The sequence below is a fragment of the Thalia democratica genome, chromosome 7 (genome assembly GCF_965202585.1).
Source record: "Thalia democratica chromosome 7, ktThaDemo2.hap1.1, whole genome shotgun sequence".
Classification (NCBI taxonomy): domain Eukaryota; kingdom Metazoa; phylum Chordata; class Thaliacea; order Salpida; family Salpidae; genus Thalia; species Thalia democratica.
Window position 1 is genome coordinate 60,927,252 of NC_139171.1, and position 26,789 is coordinate 60,954,040.

Below are 26,789 nucleotides of genomic sequence, written 5' to 3' on the forward strand. Positions count from 1 at the left end.
TTATTAAATTTCAAGTGGTTAAATAAAAATCAATTTTGAACTAAAAAAAGTTAACAAAATTTACTTGAAACTTTCACCGGTAACATCTAAGAAATAATAAACACTTAGTTTACCTGTATAATAAAGAGTTGTGATAAAACCTGCCGAGTTCTTGAGCTGAGAACGGTTCATCTAATATTTCGTTCTGTCAATTTAGTAATTATACTTTTAAAATTAGTTAAAGTTGTTGGAAAAATTATTTACAGTCTGCTTTATTAAAACATATCTTATTTCATTTGATACTAAAATACTAAACCTTTATATACAATTTGAATGTAATTTAAATTCATAAATTATTTACAAGTTACTACCTTCATCATGATACTAGTGGTAATAAAAAAATAATCATAGCAGTAAATTACTTAAACAACTTATAATATTTTTTTAGTTTAATAGCTAAAAGCACCTGGTACTTTAAGTTAAGTTGCTTCAATATCAAGTAAAAATGATTTAAAACTTTAAAAGGAACAAAATAAAACATAATCTGCATTTAGTACTCATTAATTATTCAAACATATACAGACGTACAAATTGACATTAACACAGAAATTCAATAAATGTGTAAGTTCATTCTGTATATAAATTAACATTGAAGTAACAGAACTACTTCCCCATTACAAATCAATAAACTTTTAGCTCTTAATTTAAATTGTTATTTAACTGTTGAATTTCGGTTGTTAAAACATTAGGAAAACTTCAAATTGACCTTAGCAGTTACAACTTTTGGTAAAACAATTTTGATAACATATTTGAAATTATAAAGATATCATTTAAAAACAAAGGGTTAAGATAAGCCTTGTAAATTTAATTCAATTGTTTTTTTAAGGAACAGAAACATTTAAAAAGTTTTTGGAGTTAAATTCGGATTATCTAAACATTGACCTCACATCAATGCACTTTTTAAAACAATTTAACTTAAGTACTAGTTCATTTTTGGCACAGTTTAAAAAACTACTTAATGCTGCAGAATATTTTTAAACCTTAATCGGATAAAACTACAAAGTTTTTAAATAAACGAATAAAATGAGGCAACTCAATTTAGCTAAATCTGTCTATTGCAGTTCAATACAATTATAAGATTGGAAGCAGAATATTTTTTATAAATTTGGCACAATTAGCTTTTTGTCAAACAGCTCAGACAAAATCAATAAGAAATATTTCCAGTTAAAATTAGATTTATACATAAAAATTTCAATATATTTTTATTGATCGAAACATTATTATGAAGCTCGTCTTTTTTACAGAAGTCACTATCTGAGTTTCAAAGCATACTGTATTCCTAATTTATCACACTTTTTTTTTATAATTCGAAAAAGATTTTAAGACAATCTATATCTATATTAAACACACCTAAAAATTAAAACTTCCAAGCTATTTATAATTCAAAGTAAAAAAGATTTCAAACTAAATTAAGGCCATAGGGGGGGTCCGACTTTTATTTTTACAAAAAATAATTTTGGCTTTTATATGAAAGCTTTAAATACAAACTACAAGCCTGTTTTTATAGAATTCAAAAATATAATTTAACTTTTGAGATATTTTATTTTTTGTAAAAAGTTTCCGATACAAACGTATGGACTGCAAATTTTTCAGGGTCAATTTTCTCGGAAATTTAAAAATTCACTAAAAACCTATCTCCTCCTTCATTTTTTGACCTAGAGACTTCAAATTTTCAGGAAATGTTCCTTTTAATATTTTGAAGAATCTGAATGTTGGAATTATTGAAATTTTTAAAAATAAAAATTTTATCCACAAAAAACTAAAAAAAAGGGTAGTTTTTTGACAATATTTTTTTTTTTACTCAAAATTAAAAAAATTCCTACAATCGATCTCTTTAAAGTTTAATTATATACATTCTGTAAAAATTTGAGAAAGATTACTCAAAAAATGAAGGAGGAGATAGATTTTTAGTGAAATAGTCTTTTTTCGCATTTTTAGTTTTCGCCTTCCATAAGGAACTTATTGAACGCTCTTTCTTTGATCGCTTGTATCTCAAAAGTTACTTTGAGTTTTTTTAAGCGGTTAAAAGTGTCTGATAGCTCAGATTAAATTCTACAAAATAAGATCAAGTTGTAAAAAACAAAGTGGACCCCCCCTATGGCCTTAATTTATTGATTTAGTTACTTTAGATAACCTGTATTTATATTAAACACTTTTAATAAATTAAAACTTCCAGTTTATTGATAATTGAAAGTATAAAGTATTTTAAACAAAGTTAATTTATTGATTTAGTTACTTAAAATAAAAGTGAAAAGTATTGCATTCCTAACTAAGAAACAAACTGTTAGTCAAAAATTAAATATGCAATCAAATTTAAAAGTGTATTTTCATATTAATAATTTAAACAGTATTTTAATGCAACAGTAGTTTTTTTTTACTTTGAGAGAACTACTTTTAAATGGAAAAACATAGATTTCTTAATTAAAAGTTATTTATTTGAGAAAAAAAAACCTTAGCTTAATTAACATAAGAGGATCTTCATAACTAAGGTTTTTAGCTAAAATTCAGGATAAAATTATTTCTATTTATAATTTAACCTATTATTAAGCACTTAGATATGTATTTATAAAACTAAACTGGTAATACATAAAATATAAAGGCTTAAGTTTTAAAAAAGGTACCTTTGACAAGTAAAAATTTAATTTTCATAAACTTACAGGCTTCTTGTTAATTTTTTACAAATTAGGTAAATGCGTAAGTTAAGAGCTTCTATAGGCTTATGTTGAGGCTTTAACAAAAACTCAAAACTATCAAAAAAAAAATTTCCCTATGCATATTATCAAAAAAAACATAAAGTTTAACATAAGATGTCAACATAAATGTTAGCATAAAGTGTTAACGGTTTACTTAACCAAAACTTCAAAGATGTATGTTAAACATTTAGGTGGAATTTACCACTTTTTTATTAATTTTTATTTATATAAAATCAATAATAACATTATAACGTGTTTATGTAGAATCTAAGTACAAAGTATTTCATTTAAAATTTATCACTTGACAAAGAAACTCGTATGGTTTTGAAAAGCTTTGTGTGATAAAAAATGTAAAAAACAAAATGAATAATCTATAGATATAAAGTTGCAAATGGTATATAAATACGTTTGAAACCTTCTTATAATAACAACATTATTATATGTTTATAGAGAACTTAATTACAAAACTTACATTATTCTCATGTTGGAAGTTCAACTCGGGGTAGATACTTGACTCCTCATTTTGAAGAACCCAATCCTCGTCTACTGGGTCCAACACGAATTCAACCTAAAAAACAAGAATAAATTTTACTCATGTTTGTTTTTACTTTACTTTAATAAAAATTTTAACTTTTTTTAAATAAAATATTTTTTACTTGATCCTCGGATAAATATTTAGAAAATAATTTGAAGCTTAAAAAAAACTTTAAACAACATGCTCTTTTTAATAGAGCTAAATGGCAATACCAATAATGACAATACTAATTTGAATTTTATAATAAATATTTTTAGTAAAATTTTCAAGTTGTTGTAATAGCTAAATAATTGATATAGACATCTATATTAGTTATTAAGCTATTACAATAACTTGAAATTTCTACTGAACAATATTCATAATAAAATTCAAATTAGTATTGTCATTATTGGTAGTGTCGTTTAGCTCTATTATAATCAAATATTTAATTTTAATTAGTGCATAAAAAAGTCTTAACAAAACTCTAATAGATTTTCTTAAAATAACATTTAAAACTTAATACATAATAAAACGATTTTCAAAAAAATCCAAAATTTTCTAAATTTCTTTACAAAACAAATCAAAATCTATTTTAAATGTTGTAGTTTGTACCAGGGTTTCCCAAAATTTTTTTCATAAGGCTCTATTTGAAGATTCTTAAAAAGTTATGGCCCCCTCCGATATGATTTTTAAAAAATTATTTAAATTACGCCTAAGACATTTTTATCCACCATCATTAACTATCTAGGGTAAATAACCAATAAAATTAAAGGAGCTCTGAAAGTCATTTTGCAGATAAACACATTACACAATTATTGTGAATAAAAATAAATAGAGAAATTTAACTATCATCAGTTGCAACAATTACCAATCATTACCAGTGATTAAAAATTGTATGAAAAAAATATTTGATGAATCATTTTTTTTTATCTTATTAAATATTTTGACCTTGAGCCCATTTTACCACTCACTGCTCCCCATTGACTCCTTTGCAGCTTGTGGTCCCCTAAGTTTCAGCTTTTGGCCCATTTTGGGGAAATACCCTGGTTCAATAAAAACATTATTCTTGTAGGTTTTGACATTTGGCAAGAAATCTTTATAAAAACTTATTTCAAAATTTAAGTGGTGCCTTCAAAAAATTAAAAACTTTAGATATGTTCTAACTAAATTTACTTCAACATTATAACTGTAAGTGTTGATGATCATTATGATAAACAGTCGTTATTTGTGTTAACAACGCATTTATATCAAACCTAAACCCACATTGTCATTCTACGTTTTGTCATTGAGATATGTTCACTGTTTAAAAACTTTTGCTAATGATATATTTAACCAAATCTAAAAGAATATTCAATTACAAACATTTATACCAAAATAAACCCACTCAATCACTATAAGTTTTAAAGATTATAACAAACAGTCATCTATCATACATCATACAAAATGTGTTGAATTTTAAATCAAATTTAAACGCACGTTGTCATTGTAGGTGTTATCGTTCAACACAAGATGTTTCAGAAAATCGGTGTTTTCGAACTGAAAAGAATCAAACGCCTCATCCTCCTCGAAGAACGGAGCTGAAGCCCGGATCTCGTCCGAATCTTCCAGGGATTCTACATCTGATAAAAAAAAAAAAACACCTTTTGAATAGCTTTATTCTTTCAAAAATTTATTTTACAAACTAAGTTTCGGTCAAAGACCTTGTCAGTGCTTAAATAAATCTAGAAAAAGATATGTGACAGTCATGGAAAATAGAATTTAAACAATTTTAAGCAATTAAACTCTTTTTGAATAACAACAAGTAGTTTGTAAGAATTGTATACTAAAGTTTGTATTTATGAGTTGATCATATGAACAGTCAATGTGTTCTACATCTGATATAAATAAAACATATTTATAACATTTTTTGAATAATGACAAGAAGTTTGTGACAATATTCTATACTAATGTTTGTATTTATGAGTTGGTCATATGAACAATCAATGTTTTCTACTTCTGATGTTAAAAAGTTAGTATTTGTAAAATTAAAAATAGTGAAGTCTAGTTTGTAATAAATGTGGGGTGAAGAAATCAGATTAGTTACTTATAGTAATGCTAAAGACTAAATCTTTTAAGTATTTTTGTGCTTAACCTATATTTATATGTTTTTGACATCAAAGTGTTGTTTACATTTTCAAAATGATTACTTGATACTTATTATAAAGTATAAATATCATAACTCAATAATAACAAAAGTACTCAAATTTAACTGTACTGTACAATTTTGTTGGAAATAAAACATTACAAAAGCGGTTTTTCAATCATAACATATTAAAATAAACTTTTTTGTCATTTTGTTAGTGGAAAGACAAAATAAAATAAAATATAATTACTTTTAAATTTAAAGTCAAAAACTGTAAGAGGAAAAGATTTGATATATTAGGCTTTTAAGTTACCTTATTTTCAACCTTATATAAAAATTCAATGAGCTTATAAATTCGAAATGATTGCATAATGAGATACAGTTTGTATTAAAGGAGCTCTGAAAGTCATTTTGCAGATAAACACATTACACAATTGTTGTGAATAAAAATAAATAGAGAATTTAACTATCATCAGTTGCAACAATTACCAATCATTACCAATGATTAAAATTTTTAAGAAAAAACTCTTTGATGACTCAATTTTTTTTATCTTATCATGAACCTTGTACAAAAGTTTATTAATCTTTTTTATTACAAAATAAAGTTTCCATTATAATAGTTCTAATAATCATTTGAGATGGCAAAAAAATTACAAAACAAAATAAATGCAGTGGAAATTTTTACATAATAAAAACAAAACTGATAACAATGTACCTGGGGCTGAGGGGTAGTGTAGCGGTTCAGGATTGAAATCCTCATTAGGAAAGTTATGATGATCTGCAACTTGATTGACAGGCATCTGTACATTATTTGGCTGGTTGTGAGCAACTTGTTGTTGTTGAGGTTTCATCCTACTGGGTTTTGTTCTCACTGTTATCCTTGGGTACTGTTTTTTGATTTCTGATTCTTCAACTCTTTCTTTGCCAAACCGGGAGTATTTTCCTATTTAAAATCTTTTAATTGTACTAAATTTTTGTCCTAAATATTATTTGTTATGATTTTAGAAAAATTTTATTACAAGTATTAAAGTTTATATATGTAAGTTTATATAACATTTGAATGTTTTATTTAAACACCCTCTGTTGTCGTTCTCAACAAATTAGTTTCTTTTTTAAATTTAAGTTATTACTTTATAATGAAAAAAAGATCTAATGCATTATTTAAAACCCTTTAAGTTTTGAAAATAATAAAAACAAAAAAAAGCTTAATAAGTATTGTTTGAAAAAACAGTTTTTTTAACAGAAATGTAATTTACACAGGTGTAAAAAAATAAATAAATTCAGAAGTTTTGATCTATTGTTTAAAAGTCATTTTCTAATTTTTTGTTGTAAATAAGTTAAAATAATTGTAATCATAACTTATTTTAATAAAAAATAAAATTTTTCTTTTTAAAAAAAAATTTAGAAAATAATTTTATTTTGATTTTAAATAAAATGAAGTACTTAAGTAAATCAATACAAAAACTTTTGACATTTATTTTATTCTTAAAATAACCCATTAACAAAATCAACTAGTTAAGAGAAACTTTTAGTTTTTATTTTTAGCTTTTTAGTATATCAAGTTTTTTGTTATACTTTGTTATAATTTTTTAGACTTAAATAAAATTTTCTCAAATATTTTATTTTATTATTAGAAAGTATAACTTATTATAAAACAGCTTTAAGAATTATAAGAAGGTTCAAGGAGTTTATATTGTAATTTTAGTATTTTTGACAATATTACATAATTTAGTTGTTATACTTATGTTTTCATTTGCCAAATTTAATAAAAAGTAGCAATCATTAAAAAAAAATTAAACACTCAAAACTTGGTAAAGTTTTTCTTTAGTTCAAATTGCTTAAAAAATAATTAGGATTAAAAGAGTAATTTTTTGTGGTTATAATAAAACTCAACACAAACTCATTAGTTAATAAAATAATTCAAAATAATTCAAAAGAACTTATTAAAGTTTACATTCTGCATAAAACAAGTATTAAATTAAAATTTTGATTATAAAAAAAAAATTTATTCAAAACGTAGAATTAAATAACTGTAAAAACTAAGTTGTAAAATTTAAATAATTCTTTATCAAAAAATTAAATAACAACAGCAAAATAACAAAACTTGAATTAAATTTAACATAACTCATATAATTTAACTCAACAAATTAACTGAAAACAAATTCTCAAAAACCATGCAAACTCAAACTGCTTTTTCTTACCGATTGACGGGCCAGTGGACACTATTGATTTTTGCCTGCTTTCTTTAAGCTATACAAGTTTAAAATTTTAATAAATTTTTCAATAGTACATGTTAAATATAAATTTCCTAATCACTTCTAAAAACTTCCTACGTCTCACACTTATTGCGATTTAACATGAAGTTTTTAATTTAATAAAAACTTAATAGTAAATTTTAAAAAACTTAGAAGTTTCGTTTGAACTCTACCATTGACAAGTAACCAAAACTTAATATTATAAAATATTATAAAATAAATAAGAACTTTTGGTTTCAACTTTACTTTAAAAAATTATCTTAAAAAGCATATCCTTTTTTTTTGAAAAATCTACTGTTGACAAATAATTTCATGAACTATTCTATGAACTTGTCTCATGTTGTTGACATTTATACAAATTAACAATTTTTGTTTTGATTAAATAACTCTTTTTTTTTCAACTAACTTCAGCTAGCTTTCTTTCATACAAATTGGTTTGCACAGACTTTTTTCTTTGTTTCTTCTGCTTGACAATAACCTCCATTTTGCTTAACTTATAAAAAAATAAATTACATAAAAAATCTGTAAACTTTTGTTAAATTACAATACGTAAGTGTATATGTTACAAAGCTTTAAATTTAGTAGCTGAACTTTTTTTGACATGGTTTGTGTATTTCTCAAAACACATAGTATGACAAAGAAAACAATTAACTTGAAAATTTTATGTAGGGTAGGGGTCCACCTTGAGTTTAAAAAGTTGATTTTATATTATAGAGTTTTATCTGAATTATCAGACTTTTTTAACCATTGGAAAAAATTCAAATAAATTTTTGAGATATAAGCAATCTAAGTGTTGGTGACCTCAATAGGTTCCTTATGGAAGGCGCAAAAAAAGAATATTTCATTTAAAATCTATCATTATCTTCTTCATACATATAAAAGTAATCTTCTTCACATTTTTACAGAATTCTATTATAAAATTTTATAAAGATTGAATGCAGAAATTATTTAAAGTTTAAAAATAGAAATTTTGTTAGAAAAAACCACTTTTTTTTTTTTAATTTTTAATAATTTTTAAAATTGCAACACGTAAAGTCTTTAAACTATAAAATGAACGTTTCCTGAAAGTTTGAGGTATCTAGCTCAAAACATGAAGGAAAAGATAGATTTTTAGTAATTTTCTAAATGTTTAATAAAATTGACTACAAATTTGCGGTCCATACGTTTGTATAGGTAACTTTTAACAAAAATTACAATATCTCAAAAGTTAAATAATTTCTTTCAATTTTAAAAAACTAGTTTGTACTTTGTACTTGAAACTTTCATATAAGAGCCATTGTTATTTTTAGCAAAATAAAATAAAAAAGTGGACCCTCCTATGCCCTTAATACAGATGAAATAATTTAACTTTTCATAATATAGAATAAAACCTTAAATAAATATATGTTTGAAGTACATTGAAAAGTTCAAGTTTTAATTTACCACTTAATCATTGTAATTTGTAAACCAAGCAGCACTCTTACTATACTGAATATAAAATTAAAGCTACTGTAAAAAACATTAAAAAATAAAAACTGGTTGGTTTCCAAATACTATCAAAACTTTTTGTCACATTTATTTTCCTATGCTGTTTAGTGTTTATTGAATAAAGTTTATTGGGTAAATAAAACTTTGTATGAACCAGTAATAATAAGTTTAAAATAAGGATATGGCAAAATAATTTTACCTTTAAAATTTCATATATTTATCTTTATTACACTAATAAAACAAAGTTTAGCTTTTATTTACAATGAAGTTGTATTAAAAATAAATATTAGTATAAAGTGCTAAAACTAAGTAGAATTTTAAATAGCTAATGTTAGTATTTTATAAACAATAACTAACTGTTTAATTTACATAAAATCATTTTTAAACTTCAGTTATTAACTATGTTTAACTTTTATATCAAGGCCAAAGGGGTTTTTAGGACATTTTTTACAAAAACTTACATTGACACTTATATAAAATTTATCAGTTTGAGCTGTAAAACACAGATTTATTTGTTAAAAATTGAATAAAAAGATATATTTAAATGAAAAAGTATTTTATTTTATTCAGATTTATGGTCTTTTGCAAGGAATCTATAAAACTTAATAACTTTCTTTTAAAAAACTACTTGAAGTTCTGTTAAGTGATAAGAATATTCTGATATAATAAATAACTCTATTAATTTAATCAAAGTATAATAAACAAATTTGACCCCCTTTAGCTGTATTTTATATTCAAAGCTAATGAAAAACTTTACTGTAAGAAAAACTTGAAAATATAACATTTTTTTTGTTATAAACTTTAAATACTTAAAACTACAATTTTTTTAAATAACATTTATTGTTGAAGGAGTAGAGTTTAAGACTGATGTTTTTTTACCATAAATGACAAGAAAAAAATGTTTATTGATTTGTTAAAGGAAGAGAGTTAGTACTGATGTTTATTAAAAAAACAATAAAAATTTTATCAAGAGCTTGTATCTATATTTAACAATATTTACTTTATATAATTATGAATGAACTTTTTTATCGTGGAGTAACTTGCTCATAAAATAAAAAGTAAGCTAGTACATATTACAGTACATTTTAAGAAAAAGTGAACTAGATATAACAAAATAAAGCTAAGATTAATTTCTTCAAAAAATTTATTTTGCAAAAAGCTAGAGTGACCCCCCTGCATGGCCTTAAAATAACTTTTTATACAATATTAAAATCATTTTTTCAAAATTTTAGAACTTAATTAAAATTATTGTTATTATTGAATTTGTAAATAAAGTTTTTTATTAACTTTTAAGAAAAGGAAGAAATATGTTTAAATTACTTTAATCTTTCTATCTTCTTTAAATATGTCAACATGATAAAGATAAAAAATAAAAACAAAAATCTTTTTAAATTTGATCAAGTAAATGACAAAGTCTACACACCAACTAATTATTTAGGAATTTAATTTACTTCAATTTAATTATATGTAAATTAGCTGCTCTTGAAATTTTGTAAACTTAAACGCAAATGAACCCTGTGAACTCAATATATTAAATAGTTTCTACTTTTAAAAAGAATAGTTTAGATACTAAAATTAGTTATAAAACAAATTTTAACAGCCCAATAATGTGGTAGATTAAATCTGAAAATATAGGTTATGATAATTTCAAATTAAATACAAGTTAATAATGTTTTTTAAGCCTGTATTTGTATTAAACAGTACTTAGTAAAAAACTGCTTTTCTAGACAAGCTTTTTATTTAATCCCTTTAAGAAGGTAAAACAACTTTACTTTAACGTAATACTAGAAAATTTTATGATTTAGTTTTCTTAAAACTGCTTTAATCCTGAAAAGTGTAATTAAGTTTAAATTACATCTTTAATTTACTATTACTACAGTTTTTGTTTTTATTTTATTCACATGATTCACAAAAACTTAGCTTGTTTTGATAAAAAATGTCTTTTGTGATTTCATTACAGTAGCTTAACAGGGTTTAATTGAACGTTTTTTCTTTAAGTGAATTTTTGTTTATGTACAAAAACTTACATTTATAAACAGTAAAACTAGTTTTGCGAGTAAATAATATTAAATTTTTTTTTAAGAACTATAAATTAATGTGTTTAATTACATAATAACTTTAAAAACATATAACTTTAATACTTAACATTTAAATGAAATTGACAGTAAGAAAATTAAAATGTATTTTATTATGTACAAAAGGATGCTTATATATACGGCAACCTTTTAATTTTCAGTTTTTTTTTTTGTTTGGTAAGTACCGCAAATACACACTGTGCAAAATTTTAAATGATTAAAAAAAACTTTCACCTTGGAAGAATTTAATTTTCTAAACATAACCCAAATGCAAACTGTATGGGACCCAAAAAAAGCTACTATCGAGGCTTTATCTGTAAATTTTTCACATGTGGTAACTGTCACATATACACATTGTGCACAATTAAAAACGATGTAAGGAATTTCTGTGGAGGCTGTTCTAAATTTATGTAATCTTTTATTACTTTTGTAAGTTTTCTCAAACTTCCAGTTTTATTTGTTCAAAAAATTAAGAAACACCAACTAAAAAGTGAGCTATAAGTTTTTAAAGCTACATTTAAGACCTTAATCTTAAGTTCTCTAAGCTAAAATCAAGTTTTTGCTTTCATAGAAAGGATATTCATACGTACTACTTGTTAAAAAGTAAGTAATGTTCTTTTTTATGTTTTTTATTATTTTACATTAACTATTTAGACTGACTTAGATATCTGTTTTCGGTAAGAGTTATTATAGCTTACTTCAACTCAAGTTCAGAAATAAATTAAAACTTTTTCTGTCATACTAAGAAAACTTATAGAATCATGAAGAACTTATTGCATTACAATCATAATCAGTAACTTAACTAAAATTTTAAAATATTTAAAGTTTACAAAAAAGGATCAAATTAATACACAATAATTTTTAATTGTAACTACCACTTATAAACGATTGACGACTTTTTTAGTCTTTAAATATCATATTTGAAAGATTTGTAAGTTTTTTAAAAATTTGTTTAAAACTCAAAACGCTATTTTCTTCTATTTACAATGGAAGAAAAATATCACTTTCGCTTTTTTATCGTAAATTTCATATTTTTGCTTAAATTTCAGATAACAATTTTTCAATTTTACGGGTAGATCACTGTTAAATAGTTTTTCAGTATAGGCTCTGAATTTTTAAATTTTATTTTTGAGTATTTTAGTTTTAAAAATAAAAAACTTTTAAATCTTCTGTTGATAGATAATTTTCAATTCTCACATTTTAAATATCTAAGAGCACAACTTTATCTATTAACACAGAATTTTTATTTAAAAAAAATATTTTCATTGTAGTACTCAATTATAAGATAGTATTCTGTAATATAAACACTGTCAGTGTCAGACTTAATGTTTTAGCATTGCCCCTTTGTTGCTGATTTTCAGAAGTATTTTGTTTTTACCTTTAGGCGACATTGTAGTTTTAATAAAATTCAAATTGAAAACATATTCAAAAAACAAATATTTTCAATTCAGATTGAGTGTCTTCAATTTTCACAGCACTTAAACTGTGGCTGTATTAAAAGTTAAACGATTTTAGTTGGTGTGCAAGATTAAAAACAAAAAATATTTTTCGGCTGAAATTCTAAAAGTTAAAGCGGGCTGTGTAATTTGAAAATATTAAAATTTAGACTTAAAGTGTTTATACTTATAATCCTTATACTCATTATTAATTATAAGTATTTTCTTCATCATATACTTATAATAATTTAAACTATAACAACTGTTTTTTTTAAACTCATAGTATTGTAAAAAATTTAGAAGCTCAAATAACATTTAAAATATTTAAAGCTGATAGATTAAGTTAAAATAATCTATTTATTTTACGGTTATAAATAAAATTATACAGTTGTTATCGAGTAAATTTGGTAATTTACCAAAAATGTATAAAACTTTATTTTAATAATTATTATTTTCTTAGTTTTATTTTTTCTAAAGTATTAATAGGTCAACTACTGACTCTTTATATCATTAACAAACCTATTCTACGTAAATAGTTTTGAAAACTGTATTTTTATTTTGTATGGTCAGTGGTCACTACTAACTTAAAAGCATAAACAGAATACCTACTACAACCCATAGTACTACTTAACATAAAAAGCTAGTTTATAAAGGCTTTTTTTATTCAGCCTAGTTAAATTGTGATTTTTAGTTAAACCAAGATTTAGAACTAAATCATTTTAACTTAAGCTATTGTATAAAACTAAGCTTAATGTAGTAACAATCTACATAAACCTTTTACCATGTACAATAAATAATATGTTAACACCTTTCTTTAAACTAATTATTTTTTACCTTAACTATATAATTATTTAATATCTTTACTTCTATAATTTTCGTCTTTTATTAAATTTACTTAAACAGCTTGGTTATAAAACATATTTTTAAATTTTGAAGCTTTAGTGATACATTTTTAAAAATCCTTAACACTTAAAATAGTTTAACATGAATCAGTTACTTATTATACTTTAATATATTTTAATTTAAAAAGGCTTTACGTAAAAGCGAAGTTCAAAAAGATTTGTTTTTTGAAACTAGCGGAAAATGAAAAGTTTACGAAACTAAAGAGGTAATTAATAATTGTTTTGTTGTTGAAGAAAAAACTAAACTTTGCCAAATCACATCTAAAAGAAAATCTGAGTAAGCTTGCATTATTCAATGCTTTATAAAAAAGTTATAATTTATAAAGATTTTCTATGAGAATTTAAGCTTTTCAAACAGTTAAGATACATTGTAAAAAAGTTTTATGTTTTTAATGTTGTTAATTTTTAATATTTAACAAGTTATTTGGAGATTTTATAAGTAATAAACCATATAAATTTAATAAAAATAGTAACTGCTTTGTTATTCTATAGGCTTTTTAGCACGTTATATAAATCTTTTAGTATAATACAATGACAAAAATGTTTAGTAGACTTATTATTTATTTGTACTATTGTATATCATTAATACTACATAGATTTGAATTTATCTAAGATTGTCAACATTTTTCAAACTTTGAAAACTATAAATGACTAACGTTAAAATGAATACATTATAAATAAATTGTACTAACTGTCTTAAAATATTTTTTTATTTAATATTTTAAATGTTAAAATGCTTAAAATATAGTATACTGTAATGATTGAATTTTAACAAAAAGTATATGAGCTACATTTATTTGTTAATAAATTCAACTTTAATTTGTTCATTTTTAAGCACTAGGACTAGAGAATACTTGATGGCAAACAACTAAAACTAGAACAACTTAAAAAACTGAAACTAGAACAACTTATCTTGAAGTACTTAAATAAAAGCTGAAGTTAACAAAAACTTAAAGAAAACTGTAAAAAAATATTGAAATTTTTCATTAGGTTGTTAAATGGAATTTATATTTTATAAGATTCTTTTTTATTTTGCTACTTATAGAAACTTCTTAAGATATAATACTATTTTGTGATATTATTATAGTCATATTATTATTTTAAATTAATACTATATTAGAACCAAAAAGTGACTTTTAAGTTTATCCAAATTGTTTAAATTTTAAAAAGTCTTTTAAACCGAGAAGTCTTAAAATGTAATTAATTCTTATTTACTTTTTCAAACTTTCGTAAACATTTTAGTTTGAAATGGAATGATATGTTTTTATTTTGTACTAATACGGAGTCATGATGTTTTCTGTTGTTAATTACGAAATAACTGTTTAAAATTAGTTGTGTTTTTTAAACTAAATCCTAAAATATAAGTAAATATTGTTAAAAAAATATAGTCTTTAAAAACAATAAAGATTTTAAGTTGTAGTCTTAAACTACTTAAAAAACTTAAAAGGAACGGTAAAACGTAGCCGACAATGCAAAATCTGCAGCTCTCACAATGTGCTTTTATTTATAAACAAAAATAAATTGTAAAAAATTAAAGTTAAGTTCTTAATTTTAAAGTTATCAAATATTTTTACTTTCTTATAGCATAGTTCATTACACATTGTTTAAAATTAGTACAATTTAATTGAAAGCTATAAAATCATTTTCAATATGTTATTTTCAGTTTGCTGAAGTTTTGAAAATAATCAATTAAAAAACTAGATGATTTTGTATTGTAATTACAAAAGTAGTTTAAACATCTGAAATTCTATTTTTAATGACCTTTTTTTTCTAAAAACTGTTTAGAAATATTTCAACATAATTCTAAAAACAACATAAACCAACAAAAAGTAAATATTTGTAGTTGTGCAAGCAAAACTGACCTATGCTATCAAACATAATTGGAAAACAAATTTAATTGTTTACTTACTTAATTTGGTGCATAGCCAATAAGTTAGCTAAATTGAAGTTTGTTTAATACCTTAATAATAATTGTTTAAAAATATTGAAACTTGGATAAACTTTAAACTAGAGTTCTACACAACAGAAAAAAAACTTTGTTTAAATATATACATATACAAGTTTATTTCCTCAATGTGAAACTGTAAACAAAAAACATCAAAGTTCTTAAATATTGTTAAACTACTTAATTTCTAAAGCTTAACAATTTTATCTAAAACGAAGCCATTCGTAAAAGACTATAAATACAGTTTTCAAAACTACTTTAATACTGTAAACCATCAATTAAATATATTTAAATACCGTAACCTTTCATTTTCTGTACATTAAAATTATTTTTTGTTTTAAGAAAGTATTTTTTGAGTACTTTATGAAAGTCAGCATTTTTACGATATATGTGTATTTTAGTTTACCTTTTTTACAATTTATTGTTGTTTTATGATTTTTAAACCTTTTTTTTAGTTTAAACACTCAATACAAGGGAGAAAGTTAAAATTCTTACTAAGGAAGTAATTACATTCTATTTTCACTTGGATTGAAAAAACAGCGAAAGAATTCTATGTTAGCTTCTTTTAAATGAAACTTATTGATTATAATTTGTTAATATTTTTAACTTTATTTGTTTATTATATAATTTATATTATCTGTTGTACCAATAGTTTCCTTAAAAACTCAATACAAATCTAATAGCTAAAGTTAAAATGTTCTTTGAGTTTATAATTAAGTCTTTTTCATTTGAATAAAATGAGTTAAACTTTATTTGTACTATAGTTTTTATCATTATAAGTTTTTTCTTTTAGCTTTTAACACAGTTATTTGAGTTTTTTATGATAATTTTTTCAAGTTTTTTATAATTTAGTGGTTTTAGATGTGACTAAAAAACACATGATTTGTGTAAAAACAAATAAAATACATGCAATTTGAAACGTTCAATTGTGCAAATAGTAAAATACAAAGTTCAGGTTGTGTAAACAACTCAAAGTTTAATTGTCATTATGTGTTGAAATGTTTCAATTGCAAAACTTTTAATTCATTTTTCAAGAACTTTAGAATGGAAAGTTTGTAAATTAGTTTTTATTGTTATAAATTATATTTGGAATTTATACTTAAAAAATTTAGAAAAACAAACAAATGATAGTTTTCAGTATTTTTGTATCATATGTTTATTCAATAAATTGTTACTAAGCTAACAATATTTCACCTATAACTGTGCTTATAGAAATTTAAATAGTTTTTGTTACATTCGTACAGTTTCACAGCATTTATTAAAAGAATTTTGATTACTACAAATAGTACAACCTAATATTAAATAGTGTAATTTGAGAAAGCTTACATCAGGTCACAAGTGTTATTAAGTTAATGAAGAGCTTTTTAAAACTTTAAAAGTATATTATATAACTGAAGTTTTTCTAAAAAAAAGTATTTACTAAAATTAATATTGTTTTTTGCATTTCTTTATGAAGTCTGTAAACATGTTTGTAAAAACTAGTACTCAATAGTAAGCTTTTATCAAGTAAGTCATTAACTTTACAAAGCTTAGTATCATTTAAAAATTACTAACAGAAAGTAAAATTAAAAGTTTATGATAGATAGTACATAAAACTTATTTTTAGTAACAATAATAGCTTGCAATATAAAAGTACTAAGTTTGAAGTATTTTAAACTGTAATAAAATAAAAAGTTCGTAATTATAAATTGTATTTTTTAAACCATTGTTCATAGTTATCTTGAATTTAAGATTTTTTATTTAAATCAAAGCTTCAAGTATTAACAGCATGACAATAAAAACAAATGATCCAACTGTTAAGTGTTTTAAATATCTTAATTTAAGTTTAAATATTTGCCACTAAATCAAAAAAAAAACTTCAAAGTATATAAAACAATACAAAACATACACAACTTAAAAAATGTTTTAAAGAAAATTACGTATACATAGTCTTAATTTTGAAAACGTAACATTTTTTATGATAATTTATACTTTAATTATTACAACTAGTTTTGTTTTGATGTACAATTTACGTTCAATGTTGACTTTCAAATGCTCTTTTTTATTGCGTAAAACAAGAAAGAAAAACATGACTTAATTTAATAGCCTTATGACTGCTTCGAAAGTTAAAAGTATATATAATTGAATAGTAAAAAACACAACATAGATTACTTTGAAGTTTGTAAGGAGTATATAAATTTATACATTTTTTTAAAGAACTGTACGAGTTTTTATTCATATTTTTATGTTTTTGTGTTTTAAAGTAAAAAAACTTGTATACTTTACTTAATAAAGTTGATTTGAGTTTATTTTCAACAAATGAGTTTATAAAACTAAAAACACTCAACAAGTAGATATTTAAAATAATTAAAATCACTGTTGCATTTTAATGAGTTTTTGTTTAAAACTTGTTTGATCGCATATGCGAGCTAAAAAAAATGATTTTGTATTTTTGTACTGTTTGTAAGCATATTACTGTCTTTGTCATTTTATTATGTTTTTAGAATACAACCTTATAAAAAATATGAAAATATCTCTTATTTGCTTCATATTGGGAAGCATTGCTCTGTCAGCAAATGCATCCGCTAACTTTATAGTAAGTATTGTTTTTTTTTTTTGTTTTTTGTTTAAATTGTTCTAATGAAAACCTTTAATAAATAACTTCACAGTATTGTTTCTTTATTGATCTAATAAAAGATGTATTTTATTTTCTAAATTCAACTTTAGAACTTTTAGACTTATTAGTATGTACTTTATTTTGTTTGTCAACAGTCTTCAAAATTGAGGATATTAGTTTTTGAATTAATTTAAATTAGAGTTTAACCGAAACTTAATAATAATTTGTAAAGTATTTTATAGTTTTTTTTTTCTTTTAGAGTAGTTTCGGTGGGCATGATTTAAAGATTAAAATTATTCTAAGCTACAATACAAAACTTTACTCTAATAAAATTAAATTTCATATAATTTATTATGACTTCAATGAGTATAGTACTACATGATAACTTACCAAATGTTTCATTTATAACAAATAAATTCAGGATTATTTCGGTGGATATGAATCTAAGATTAACAAGATGATAAATCAACAAATCAACACTGAACTAGTTGGACATTACACTTACCTCCATTTGGTTTGTTTATTCATATATAACATAAAAAGCTTATTTGTTAAAATAAATTAATATAATTAGTATTTAAAAAATGGTTTATAGCTTGTATTTTCAAAATCTGTTGCATTTTATCTTGTTTTCGGTATAATTTGTTTTTATAAAAACATTTAAATATGTAAGATAATTACAAATGCTACTCTGACTTTTAAATGCATAAACTTTCGTGAAAAAACAGTTTATTAGTTTTTAATGGAGATAAAATAGTCGTGTAAAAAATTATTCAATATAGATTATGCCTTGTAAGATCTATATTATTCATACACGCTATCCTATGGTACGTGTTTAAACTGAGCAAAATAATTTTGAAAAAAAAAAAGGATTTTAATATTCTTGTTAAATGAAAACAAATTGAAATACAGAAACAATTTAATAGTTTTTTTTAATCTTTAGATTTATTTTCTTATCCAGTTTTTATATTATTTCTTTTATCATTTGAGATAATAAGTATTATAAACACATTTATTAGGTACTTAACTAAAAACTTTAAACAGTCCCATTTTATATAATACACTTTTTATTTAAAAATATTTAAACAGTCTCACCTTTTCAACGATAAGTCTCGCTACTACCCTCAAGTGGCCAAATACTTCAAAGCGAAATCAGATGAGGAAATGAGCCATGCAGAGAGGTTTACGGAAAATATTTATTTTTTAATACTTGGACACAGTGTTTTACATATCGGAGTTTTATACGTGCAGTTTATTGCTTTATTTTTTATAAAACTTTTCACTTAATCTTTTTTTATACTTATATAAAAATTAAAAGTTTATCAAGGTTCATAGATTTTTATTTGTTTTAAATACTTATGCAATTTTTCATATATACTGTCGAGTTATGTAGTGTATACATTTTATAGTACTTATTTATGTTTTATATAAAAACTATTGATTTACGGTGTATATTGTAAATTTTATTATTGATACAGATTCATGGAATATCAGAACCAGAGGGGAGCCAGGATCGAAATGTCAAAAGTCAACATTCAGGGGCAGTTCGGAGATGTTTGTTTTATTAAATATTATTTTATTTAAATTACTTAACAATGATATAAGCGTCATTATTTAAGTGCCATTTACTGACTTATAACTGTTTGAAAAGGTTTCGCAAACACCAGATAATGAAATAAAACAGTGAAAAATTAGGATTACATTTTGGTAAAACTACATTGTAAAATTTTTCATTTATATTTTATAAAAGTTAAAATTTGATATTGAGTTTTTATAGCTCAAATTTTCGGTAAATGTTAATACATTTCTTATGGTATTTCTTGTGGTTGTTTTTTATGGCACTTTGTGCATATATAATGACTTAACGAGCTTTAAAAACCTAACTAATATTCAATTGTTTGTAAACTAGTACGTATTTTTATTTAGTATATAAAAACCGTATGAATAACACAAAAGTTATTTTGTGTTAACAAGCAACCAATTAAGTCCTTAAAAAATATTTCACAAAACTAATATTTAAATTTGAAATGTCAAAATAGAGTAAGAATCTGAAGGAATGCAAGAACGTTCAAAAATTGAAAGAAGCTTTCGCATGTGCCGTTGCTTTGGAAGCATTTGTCACCGATTCGCTTACTGAACTCGCCAGGTAGCATAAATTGTTTGTCGTAGTTTAATTAGTTTGGTTGGTTTATTATTAAGATTTTTTATAATTAATCTTAAAATTTCTGTTAATTTTGAGCGTTATTTGTGCATTTGTAATAACGTTGAAACTCTTTAAGTAATATTTTAACTAAACTAAATAGGTAAGATAACTGTTAATAAAAACAAAAAATTTAAAATATTATTTTAGAGAAGCATCTGACGTCAAGCCGATGGACAACACTCTCGCAGCTGATGACGTCAACGACCTGCTGACGTCACAGGCGATCGTGGTGGAATACTCGAAGTCCGACACCAAGGCCAAAAAGAGCCTGGCCCAGACCATGGTCGCCCTGAACAACAGATCTTTCCAGCGCGGCTTCAGAGTTGTTACCGTTGAATACGTTCAGGTTTTTACTTTCTTAAGATCAGCTATAATTTTTCGCTATGGTGTTGTTTGTGTTAAATATGATAAGTTTGTTTTGAATAAAGTTTTGTTTAAATTTAGTGGTAATGCAATTTCATGATGCCCTTTTTTCTTTGAAATATTTTCGGTTCAGAGACGCTTCGCAACAAGGTGTTAACGTTAAAACATATAAAGTTGTATAAAATTTTTGTAAGTTAGGCAGTGGATTAAGCAGGATATGTTCTGATGCTTAGAAATACTTTATATTGTTATCTTGTACAACCTTAAAGTCGGTTCTGATAAACTTGATCAGTTTGTTGAAAGTCTGTTTCTCAAAACTGGGGTCAGAAAACTGCGACCGAGTGTAAAAGTTTAATGGTAATTTGGTTTTATTTTTTCGGGTTTTTACTATTTATTTACCACTAATATGATTGTTTAATTATTTCTCAAAAGAAGTTCATTGAGATGATAACTAAAACTAAGTGATATTTGTATGTATATATTTTTTTTATTTGTATTGAAGTAGTTTACCATATTGTAGTGCAAGTATCCAAATTTTATTTATCGTCACAGCTGGCAGAGATGATCACCCACGAGTTCCTGGGACACCAGATGGAGGACACCAAGGAACTGGCCAACTACCTGCAGACCCTCACCAAGTTCCAGGGCGAAGACCAGGCCGTGGAAAACCTCGGAAACTATTTGTTCGACAAGAAACTGGAGTTTTAAAAAATATTAATTACTTAATTTTTAAATCATTTAATCATTACTTAACATACTTATCTATGGAAATTATTTGTTATCATTAACAACTTTTTGATGGCATAAATGATTTGATTTCTGAACCTTCTACTTAATTACATATATATATAAAGTTTATATCCATTTATTCCCATTTGATTAATAATTTGAACTGTAGGATCATTTCTCAATTGCTTGTGTTCAGAGAGACTTAATAATTTTATTTCAAATTTTTACGCTTTCTTGTTATCATTTTATAAAAGTTATCGCCAGTTTCGTATTGTTTTTGTTTTAAATCTGCTTGCATAACGTTTAAAGTTATCAAAATTTATATCTTTATTTTAATATGATTAATTACTTTATTTTAATAAAGTAAGTTTGTTTTAATAAAGTAAGTTATCGTTTATGTAAGTTCATCAAAAAACTGAGCTTAATAACTTGGTATATTTTTTTAAGAACCCTATTTCATACAGTAAAATTTATTCTGGCTTTTCTTACTATGATGTAAATATATTTATGTATCATTTACTCTTCGAAATTTATCACATACTTAGATCGCCTTAACCACTGCTTAAATACAGCGAATATGTTGTGCAATAATAAAAATTCTGCTAAACGTTCTTAATAATTTATTTGTATACTTAAGTTTATCAAATTTTAAATAACATTTTCTAAGTATCTAAAAAAGCGTTTGACTGATTATTTATTCTAACAGTTTGAAAAAATATATGTTTTAGATCGGAGTAAGTTTTCCGCTGTATTAAATACTTAAGTTTAGTATACACACTTATCTTTTTTGTGTTTATGCTGTATTTACATTAATTACCACAGACTTATTAGGTACCATTATAAACTAAGCTACAATATAAAGCTTTAATAAATAATGGAGAATTAATATAACTGAATAATCGTGAAAGCCTGTTTCGATAACATCGAAGTGATGTTTAGGATCGTAATATAAACAAATATAATAAATTAGATAAGTAATATCACGTAAATTATTTGAACCTAAACTTACTAATTTTTACACAGCTTTCAAAATGTTTCGACAAGCTATTTTTATGACAATTTATCGTAAACTAGTAGGAATCGATGACTTTTGATACCTCTTTAAAATAAAACAGTCTTTTTGAATCTAACAAAACAAAAGCATTCAAGTTCTCAAAAAAATTAAATTTATTGAATCTATTTAAATAATAATAAAAAACCTTAGCTTGAGCTTTAAATAAGTCTTTTTTAATTATAAATCTTTAATAAGCTCTAATAAAAACGTTAGCTCTATCAATTTTGTTTATAGTACTATTTAAATTTATTATGCTTTTTAAAAAACAGTGTAATTTTATTAAATAAATAAAAAGTTTTAAAAAAAGCTCTAAAAAGTTTAATAAAAAAGGAAACTAAAATTTACTTCAAGTAAGTTAAATATTTAGAGAAATTAAGTTATTAGTATTTTCAAAATACTTCTACAATAGACTCTGAAAAAAAATTCTTAAATATTCAGTTCTTTTTACTTTATATTTACAAATATGTATATATAAGTCAATAAAAAAAATTAAAATTGTAACTTATGAAAACAAACGCCGGAAGTATACTTATTAAGTAAACTGCAACCAGTTATATGTCGTGTCATTCCAAGTATTACCTTACCATGATCATTGTACTATTATGAAAACTGTTGACTCTTTATTGTCATCTGTGTTTGTTTTAAATAACTGAAATAAATCATTATCGGTTGTGCCTGCCTAAAAGATACAAAAATTAATTGTTTAGAAATATCAAAAGTATTTTCGTAATTTCGACAATGCAAACCAACCATGTGAATAAAAAAAGTAAAATATTTTTTTAATTATGTTACAAGCCAAACAAAGCAATACAACAGTATGATAAATTAAATTCACAGTGTTTCATTAACACAAAAAACAAAAAAAAAGTAACACAAAAAACATAAGCACACAATATAAAAGTATTTGATGTTAGCCTATAATGAGAAAACTAGTCTAATGATCTGTGAAACTTAATTGTTTACAAAATATTATTTTAAAGTATATTGACTGTTTTGACTTTTTAAAAGAAAAAAAAGTTTATTGTATTAACGTTCTGAAGTTTTATTTATTATATGCAGTTTAGTTAAATAAAATCTCATAACACGGTTTTTTTATTCTAAACAACTAATGGATGTAGTCTTCTAAAAGGAACTAACATAAACTTTGAATTTAAACTAAATTTAAATAAGTATACTAAGAATAAAAAAAAAGATTTAAAAATTTACTGTTTTATCGATTATACAGCAAAACAGAAAAGAACTCAAAATTTGAAAAAAAAGTACTTTTTGAAAAAGATCAAGCTAATTCAATAATTTTTCTAGTAATGTTTTTTTTTTAACTTCAGGCTTCAAACTACCACCTAGTATGATTATAAATAATCAAAATTTGAAAATCTAAGCATGAACTAAAGTATATTTGCTTTAGTGCAATCCTTAAAATGTTTTCATTATGTCGTACAAGGATACTGTTTGTCGCTAAATCTAAAGGAAAAATTCAAACCAGCAGTGTATTTATACATAATATAAAATACTTTTTATAATATAAATAAGTGATACATATATGTTTTAAATAATTTCGGTAATTATAATAAACAATACAGCTAATAGTTGATATTATATTGAACTTATATAACATGGTGACATTTTTTTAAATAATCTACTATTTATCTTTAAACGAAGTACTCATCATTATATGAATTAAAAAAATATGTATAGAAGATATAAAATTAGTTTTTTATGACAAAAAAATATTTTCAATAACTTGTATTACTTGTCTTTGATAAATAAAATTAATTTTTGTTCAAATTCATAATACTTCATTTATTCAAAAAAATGCAGTTTATTTAAGCAATCAAAACATAAGGTAATTATTTCCATGCTTTCAAATATCCAACTATAAGTTTAAATGCACTTCAATAAACTTTAAACTTTACTTGAATGTTATTCAAACATATAAATGGCTTTCAAATAAATAGATTTTTAAATTAACAAGCATGTGATAAGGTCCTTGAAGAACTGTTTGAACTTTAATCTAAAAAAACATTATATATTTTCTATAAATTCATATGTTAAATATAAAGTTTTCAAGCGTTGAATAATTATAAGAATAGTAAACAAGTAATTTTTGTCTACTTTTTGAGATGATTTTTTTTTAAACATTCACAATTACTTTATAAGTTTAAACAATAAAATTTGGAAAAAGTTGTCTTAATAGAGTTGTACTAAAAGATACTGTAATCTATTTAAGTAGTGTAACAAAAAAAATAATAATACTGCTCAGAACTATTGGAATCAGTAATTTTGGAAAATATATTAAAGATTATAATAAAACTACAACTTTAAACATATTGAAGAATTTTTTACCGAAGTAACCAAAACATTTTAACACCAACATAGTTTGAAGTTTGTGTTTATTAAGATCGTTTTTATTTTTATAAACCCCACCTTAGCAAAAATTATGAAAACAAAATATCGCTCTCATCTATAAGCTATCGCCCCTTTAAGAGTTGATTACCCATTTAAATTTTCGCTGCCTCACCAATTAACGACTTCTGAAAGCAAAATCACTCCTAAGTTGTATTTCGTTGAAGGTATAATAATAATTTTATCAAAAAAAAAAACTATAATCAAAACGTTTTTTACTTAGTTTTAAACTATAGTTTCTTATAATGACATAAATTATAAACAAACTAACTAGATTTGACGGACAAAACAGTCCTTTGTATAATAAAAACTTTTTATTTGTATGAAAACTATTAAAAAAGTATTTTTTCTTTTAATTTTAAAAACAAAATTAAGAAATAAAAACTGCAAAATAATATAATTTATCCAATCTTTAAACTAAATAGAAATAAAGCGAAAATCAGATTCTACAAAAAAAAATTCAAAAATAGTAGCACTAAATTACAATCTATAGTTTTTTTTTAATTTTATGAAGATATTGTTTTACCGGTTTTTAGGTATGCACAGTTACAAAAAGTAAAAGATCGTTTAAACTTTTTTTTTCTTAGATTAAAACAGTAGTTTTTTTTTGTGTTCTTTATACAACTTTAACAAATTTTTAAGCTTGTTTTTAATTTTTTTAACTTCTTTTTCAAAAAAAAAAGCTTTATAAGTTTAAAATCTTTGTAGCTTCAAAAATTTAATTTTTTTTTTTTTTTTAAATTGAAAAAGAAAAATTTTTGTATTATTATGACAACTTGAAAAAACTTACTAGTTTTATGTTTCAAAAGTTTTACTAATGCTTACGACAAAGGTTATAGCATAAGGAATTTCGATTTTAAATTCAAAAACTACAGAGTTTTAATTTTGTTAAAAAGCAAATCAGTGATTAAAAATATTTGTTTTATAAGTTCAATGTATACCTGTTTAAAACAACTCGTGATAAAATTTAAAGGTTATAAAAGTTTAAGTACAACAAGTGAAAGCGAATTGTGGCTCAGTTAAGAAACAAAGTAATAAATTATTCTTATTAAATTAAACTTTCTATCTTAATTTTTTGTGTAACATAGTAAGCATCTACTAAATATCGAAACTCTTTGATTTGTAGTTTACCGACAAAAGTAAATTAATATATGCGGATTTTAGATGTTTTTTGTTTTTATGACAAACAAACATTGTACTTACTACTTGTTAATGTATTGAAAACCATTTATTTAATAATGAGATCAGTTTAGCTACTATTTATATTTAATTAATAAGGGTTACTTAATATTGTGTTAGCGTTTAAACAAACTAGTACAAACTCGAAATAGTAGAGGTTTTTTATGACAAACATGGATTTTTTTGTAAATATACACATCTATAATTTGAAAATGAATATTATGTAAATGTTGTAACAACTTATTTGGATTTTTTAAATGCAGTGACTATTGAAACAATCAAAAACTCTCAGTATGTATTTTATAACCTTTCAGGTATTCTACTTTAAACTATTAAAGTAAACTCTAACTTTTACTCAAGTTTTGTTTAAACGGTTTGTTAGCTTTTAAGAAAATAAAGATAAGTTTAAATAAAATTGTTATCATATGATTAGATTATATCTTCACAGAGCAGTTTAAAATTAAACTAATAAAAACAACTTGCATTTTTTTGTTTCATGTGTTTAACATACACCAACTTTTAAGCGTTATCCCTTATAATACCTAATAATGCTGATAAACAAGAAGCATTTTGTTTAGTTTTAGTTTTATTTACAAAAATAATAAGTATATTTAATTGCAGCTAAAATGGTTTTTTAACGGTTTAAAAACCATGAGAATTTTTTATCTAGTTTCAAATTAAAAAATTTTTTTAATGTTCTCACAGAGTACGAGGGTAATGTAAAACTTTTGAAAGTCGTTAAACATAATTAGCTTAATTATTTTAAAAAGAATCGAAAATATATTTGACAATTGAAGTAAATATTATAAACATC

General features: G+C 23.3%; 2 protein-coding genes across 2 annotated transcripts in view; one reads left to right on the plus strand and one right to left on the minus strand.

Annotated features, from left to right (window-relative positions):
* The window catches only part of LOC145841759 (ectopic P granules protein 5 homolog), a 70,385-nt gene extending 64,047 nt beyond the window's left edge, over nucleotides 1–6,338 (minus strand). Inside the window, exons 1-4 of the mRNA XM_082949114.1 lie at nucleotides 6,084–6,338; nucleotides 4,723–4,865; nucleotides 3,205–3,300; nucleotides 114–184 (exon numbers count right to left, since the gene is read on the minus strand). Coding sequence (XP_082805240.1) covers nucleotides 114–184; nucleotides 3,205–3,300; nucleotides 4,723–4,865; nucleotides 6,084–6,219 — 446 coding nt within the window. The 5' untranslated portion in view covers nucleotides 6,220–6,338. The remainder of the gene's footprint in view (nucleotides 1–113; nucleotides 185–3,204; nucleotides 3,301–4,722; nucleotides 4,866–6,083) is intronic.
* An 11,604-nt stretch (nucleotides 6,339–17,942) lies between these two features.
* On the plus strand, nucleotides 17,943–21,318 carry LOC145841679 (soma ferritin-like). Its single transcript, XM_082949031.1, has 7 exons — nucleotides 17,943–18,023; nucleotides 18,466–18,558; nucleotides 19,134–19,225; nucleotides 19,523–19,598; nucleotides 20,084–20,190; nucleotides 20,395–20,593; nucleotides 21,163–21,318. Exons 1-7 carry the CDS (start codon nucleotides 17,952–17,954, stop codon nucleotides 21,316–21,318), a joined length of 795 nt encoding a protein of 264 aa, XP_082805157.1. The 5' UTR covers nucleotides 17,943–17,951.
* Nucleotides 21,319–26,789: the final 5,471 nt, after the last annotated feature.

Coding starts and splice junctions, on each gene's coding strand:
- LOC145841679 (XM_082949031.1), top strand. CDS start 17,952: ATGAAAATATCTCTTATTTGCTTCATATTGGGAAGCATTGCTCTGTCA. Junction 19,226..19,522: donor GAAATGAGCCATGCAGAGAG/GTTTACGGAAAA, acceptor TTATTGATACAG/ATTCATGGAATATCAGAACC. Junction 20,191..20,394: donor TCGCTTACTGAACTCGCCAG/GTAGCATAAATT, acceptor ATATTATTTTAG/AGAAGCATCTGACGTCAAGC.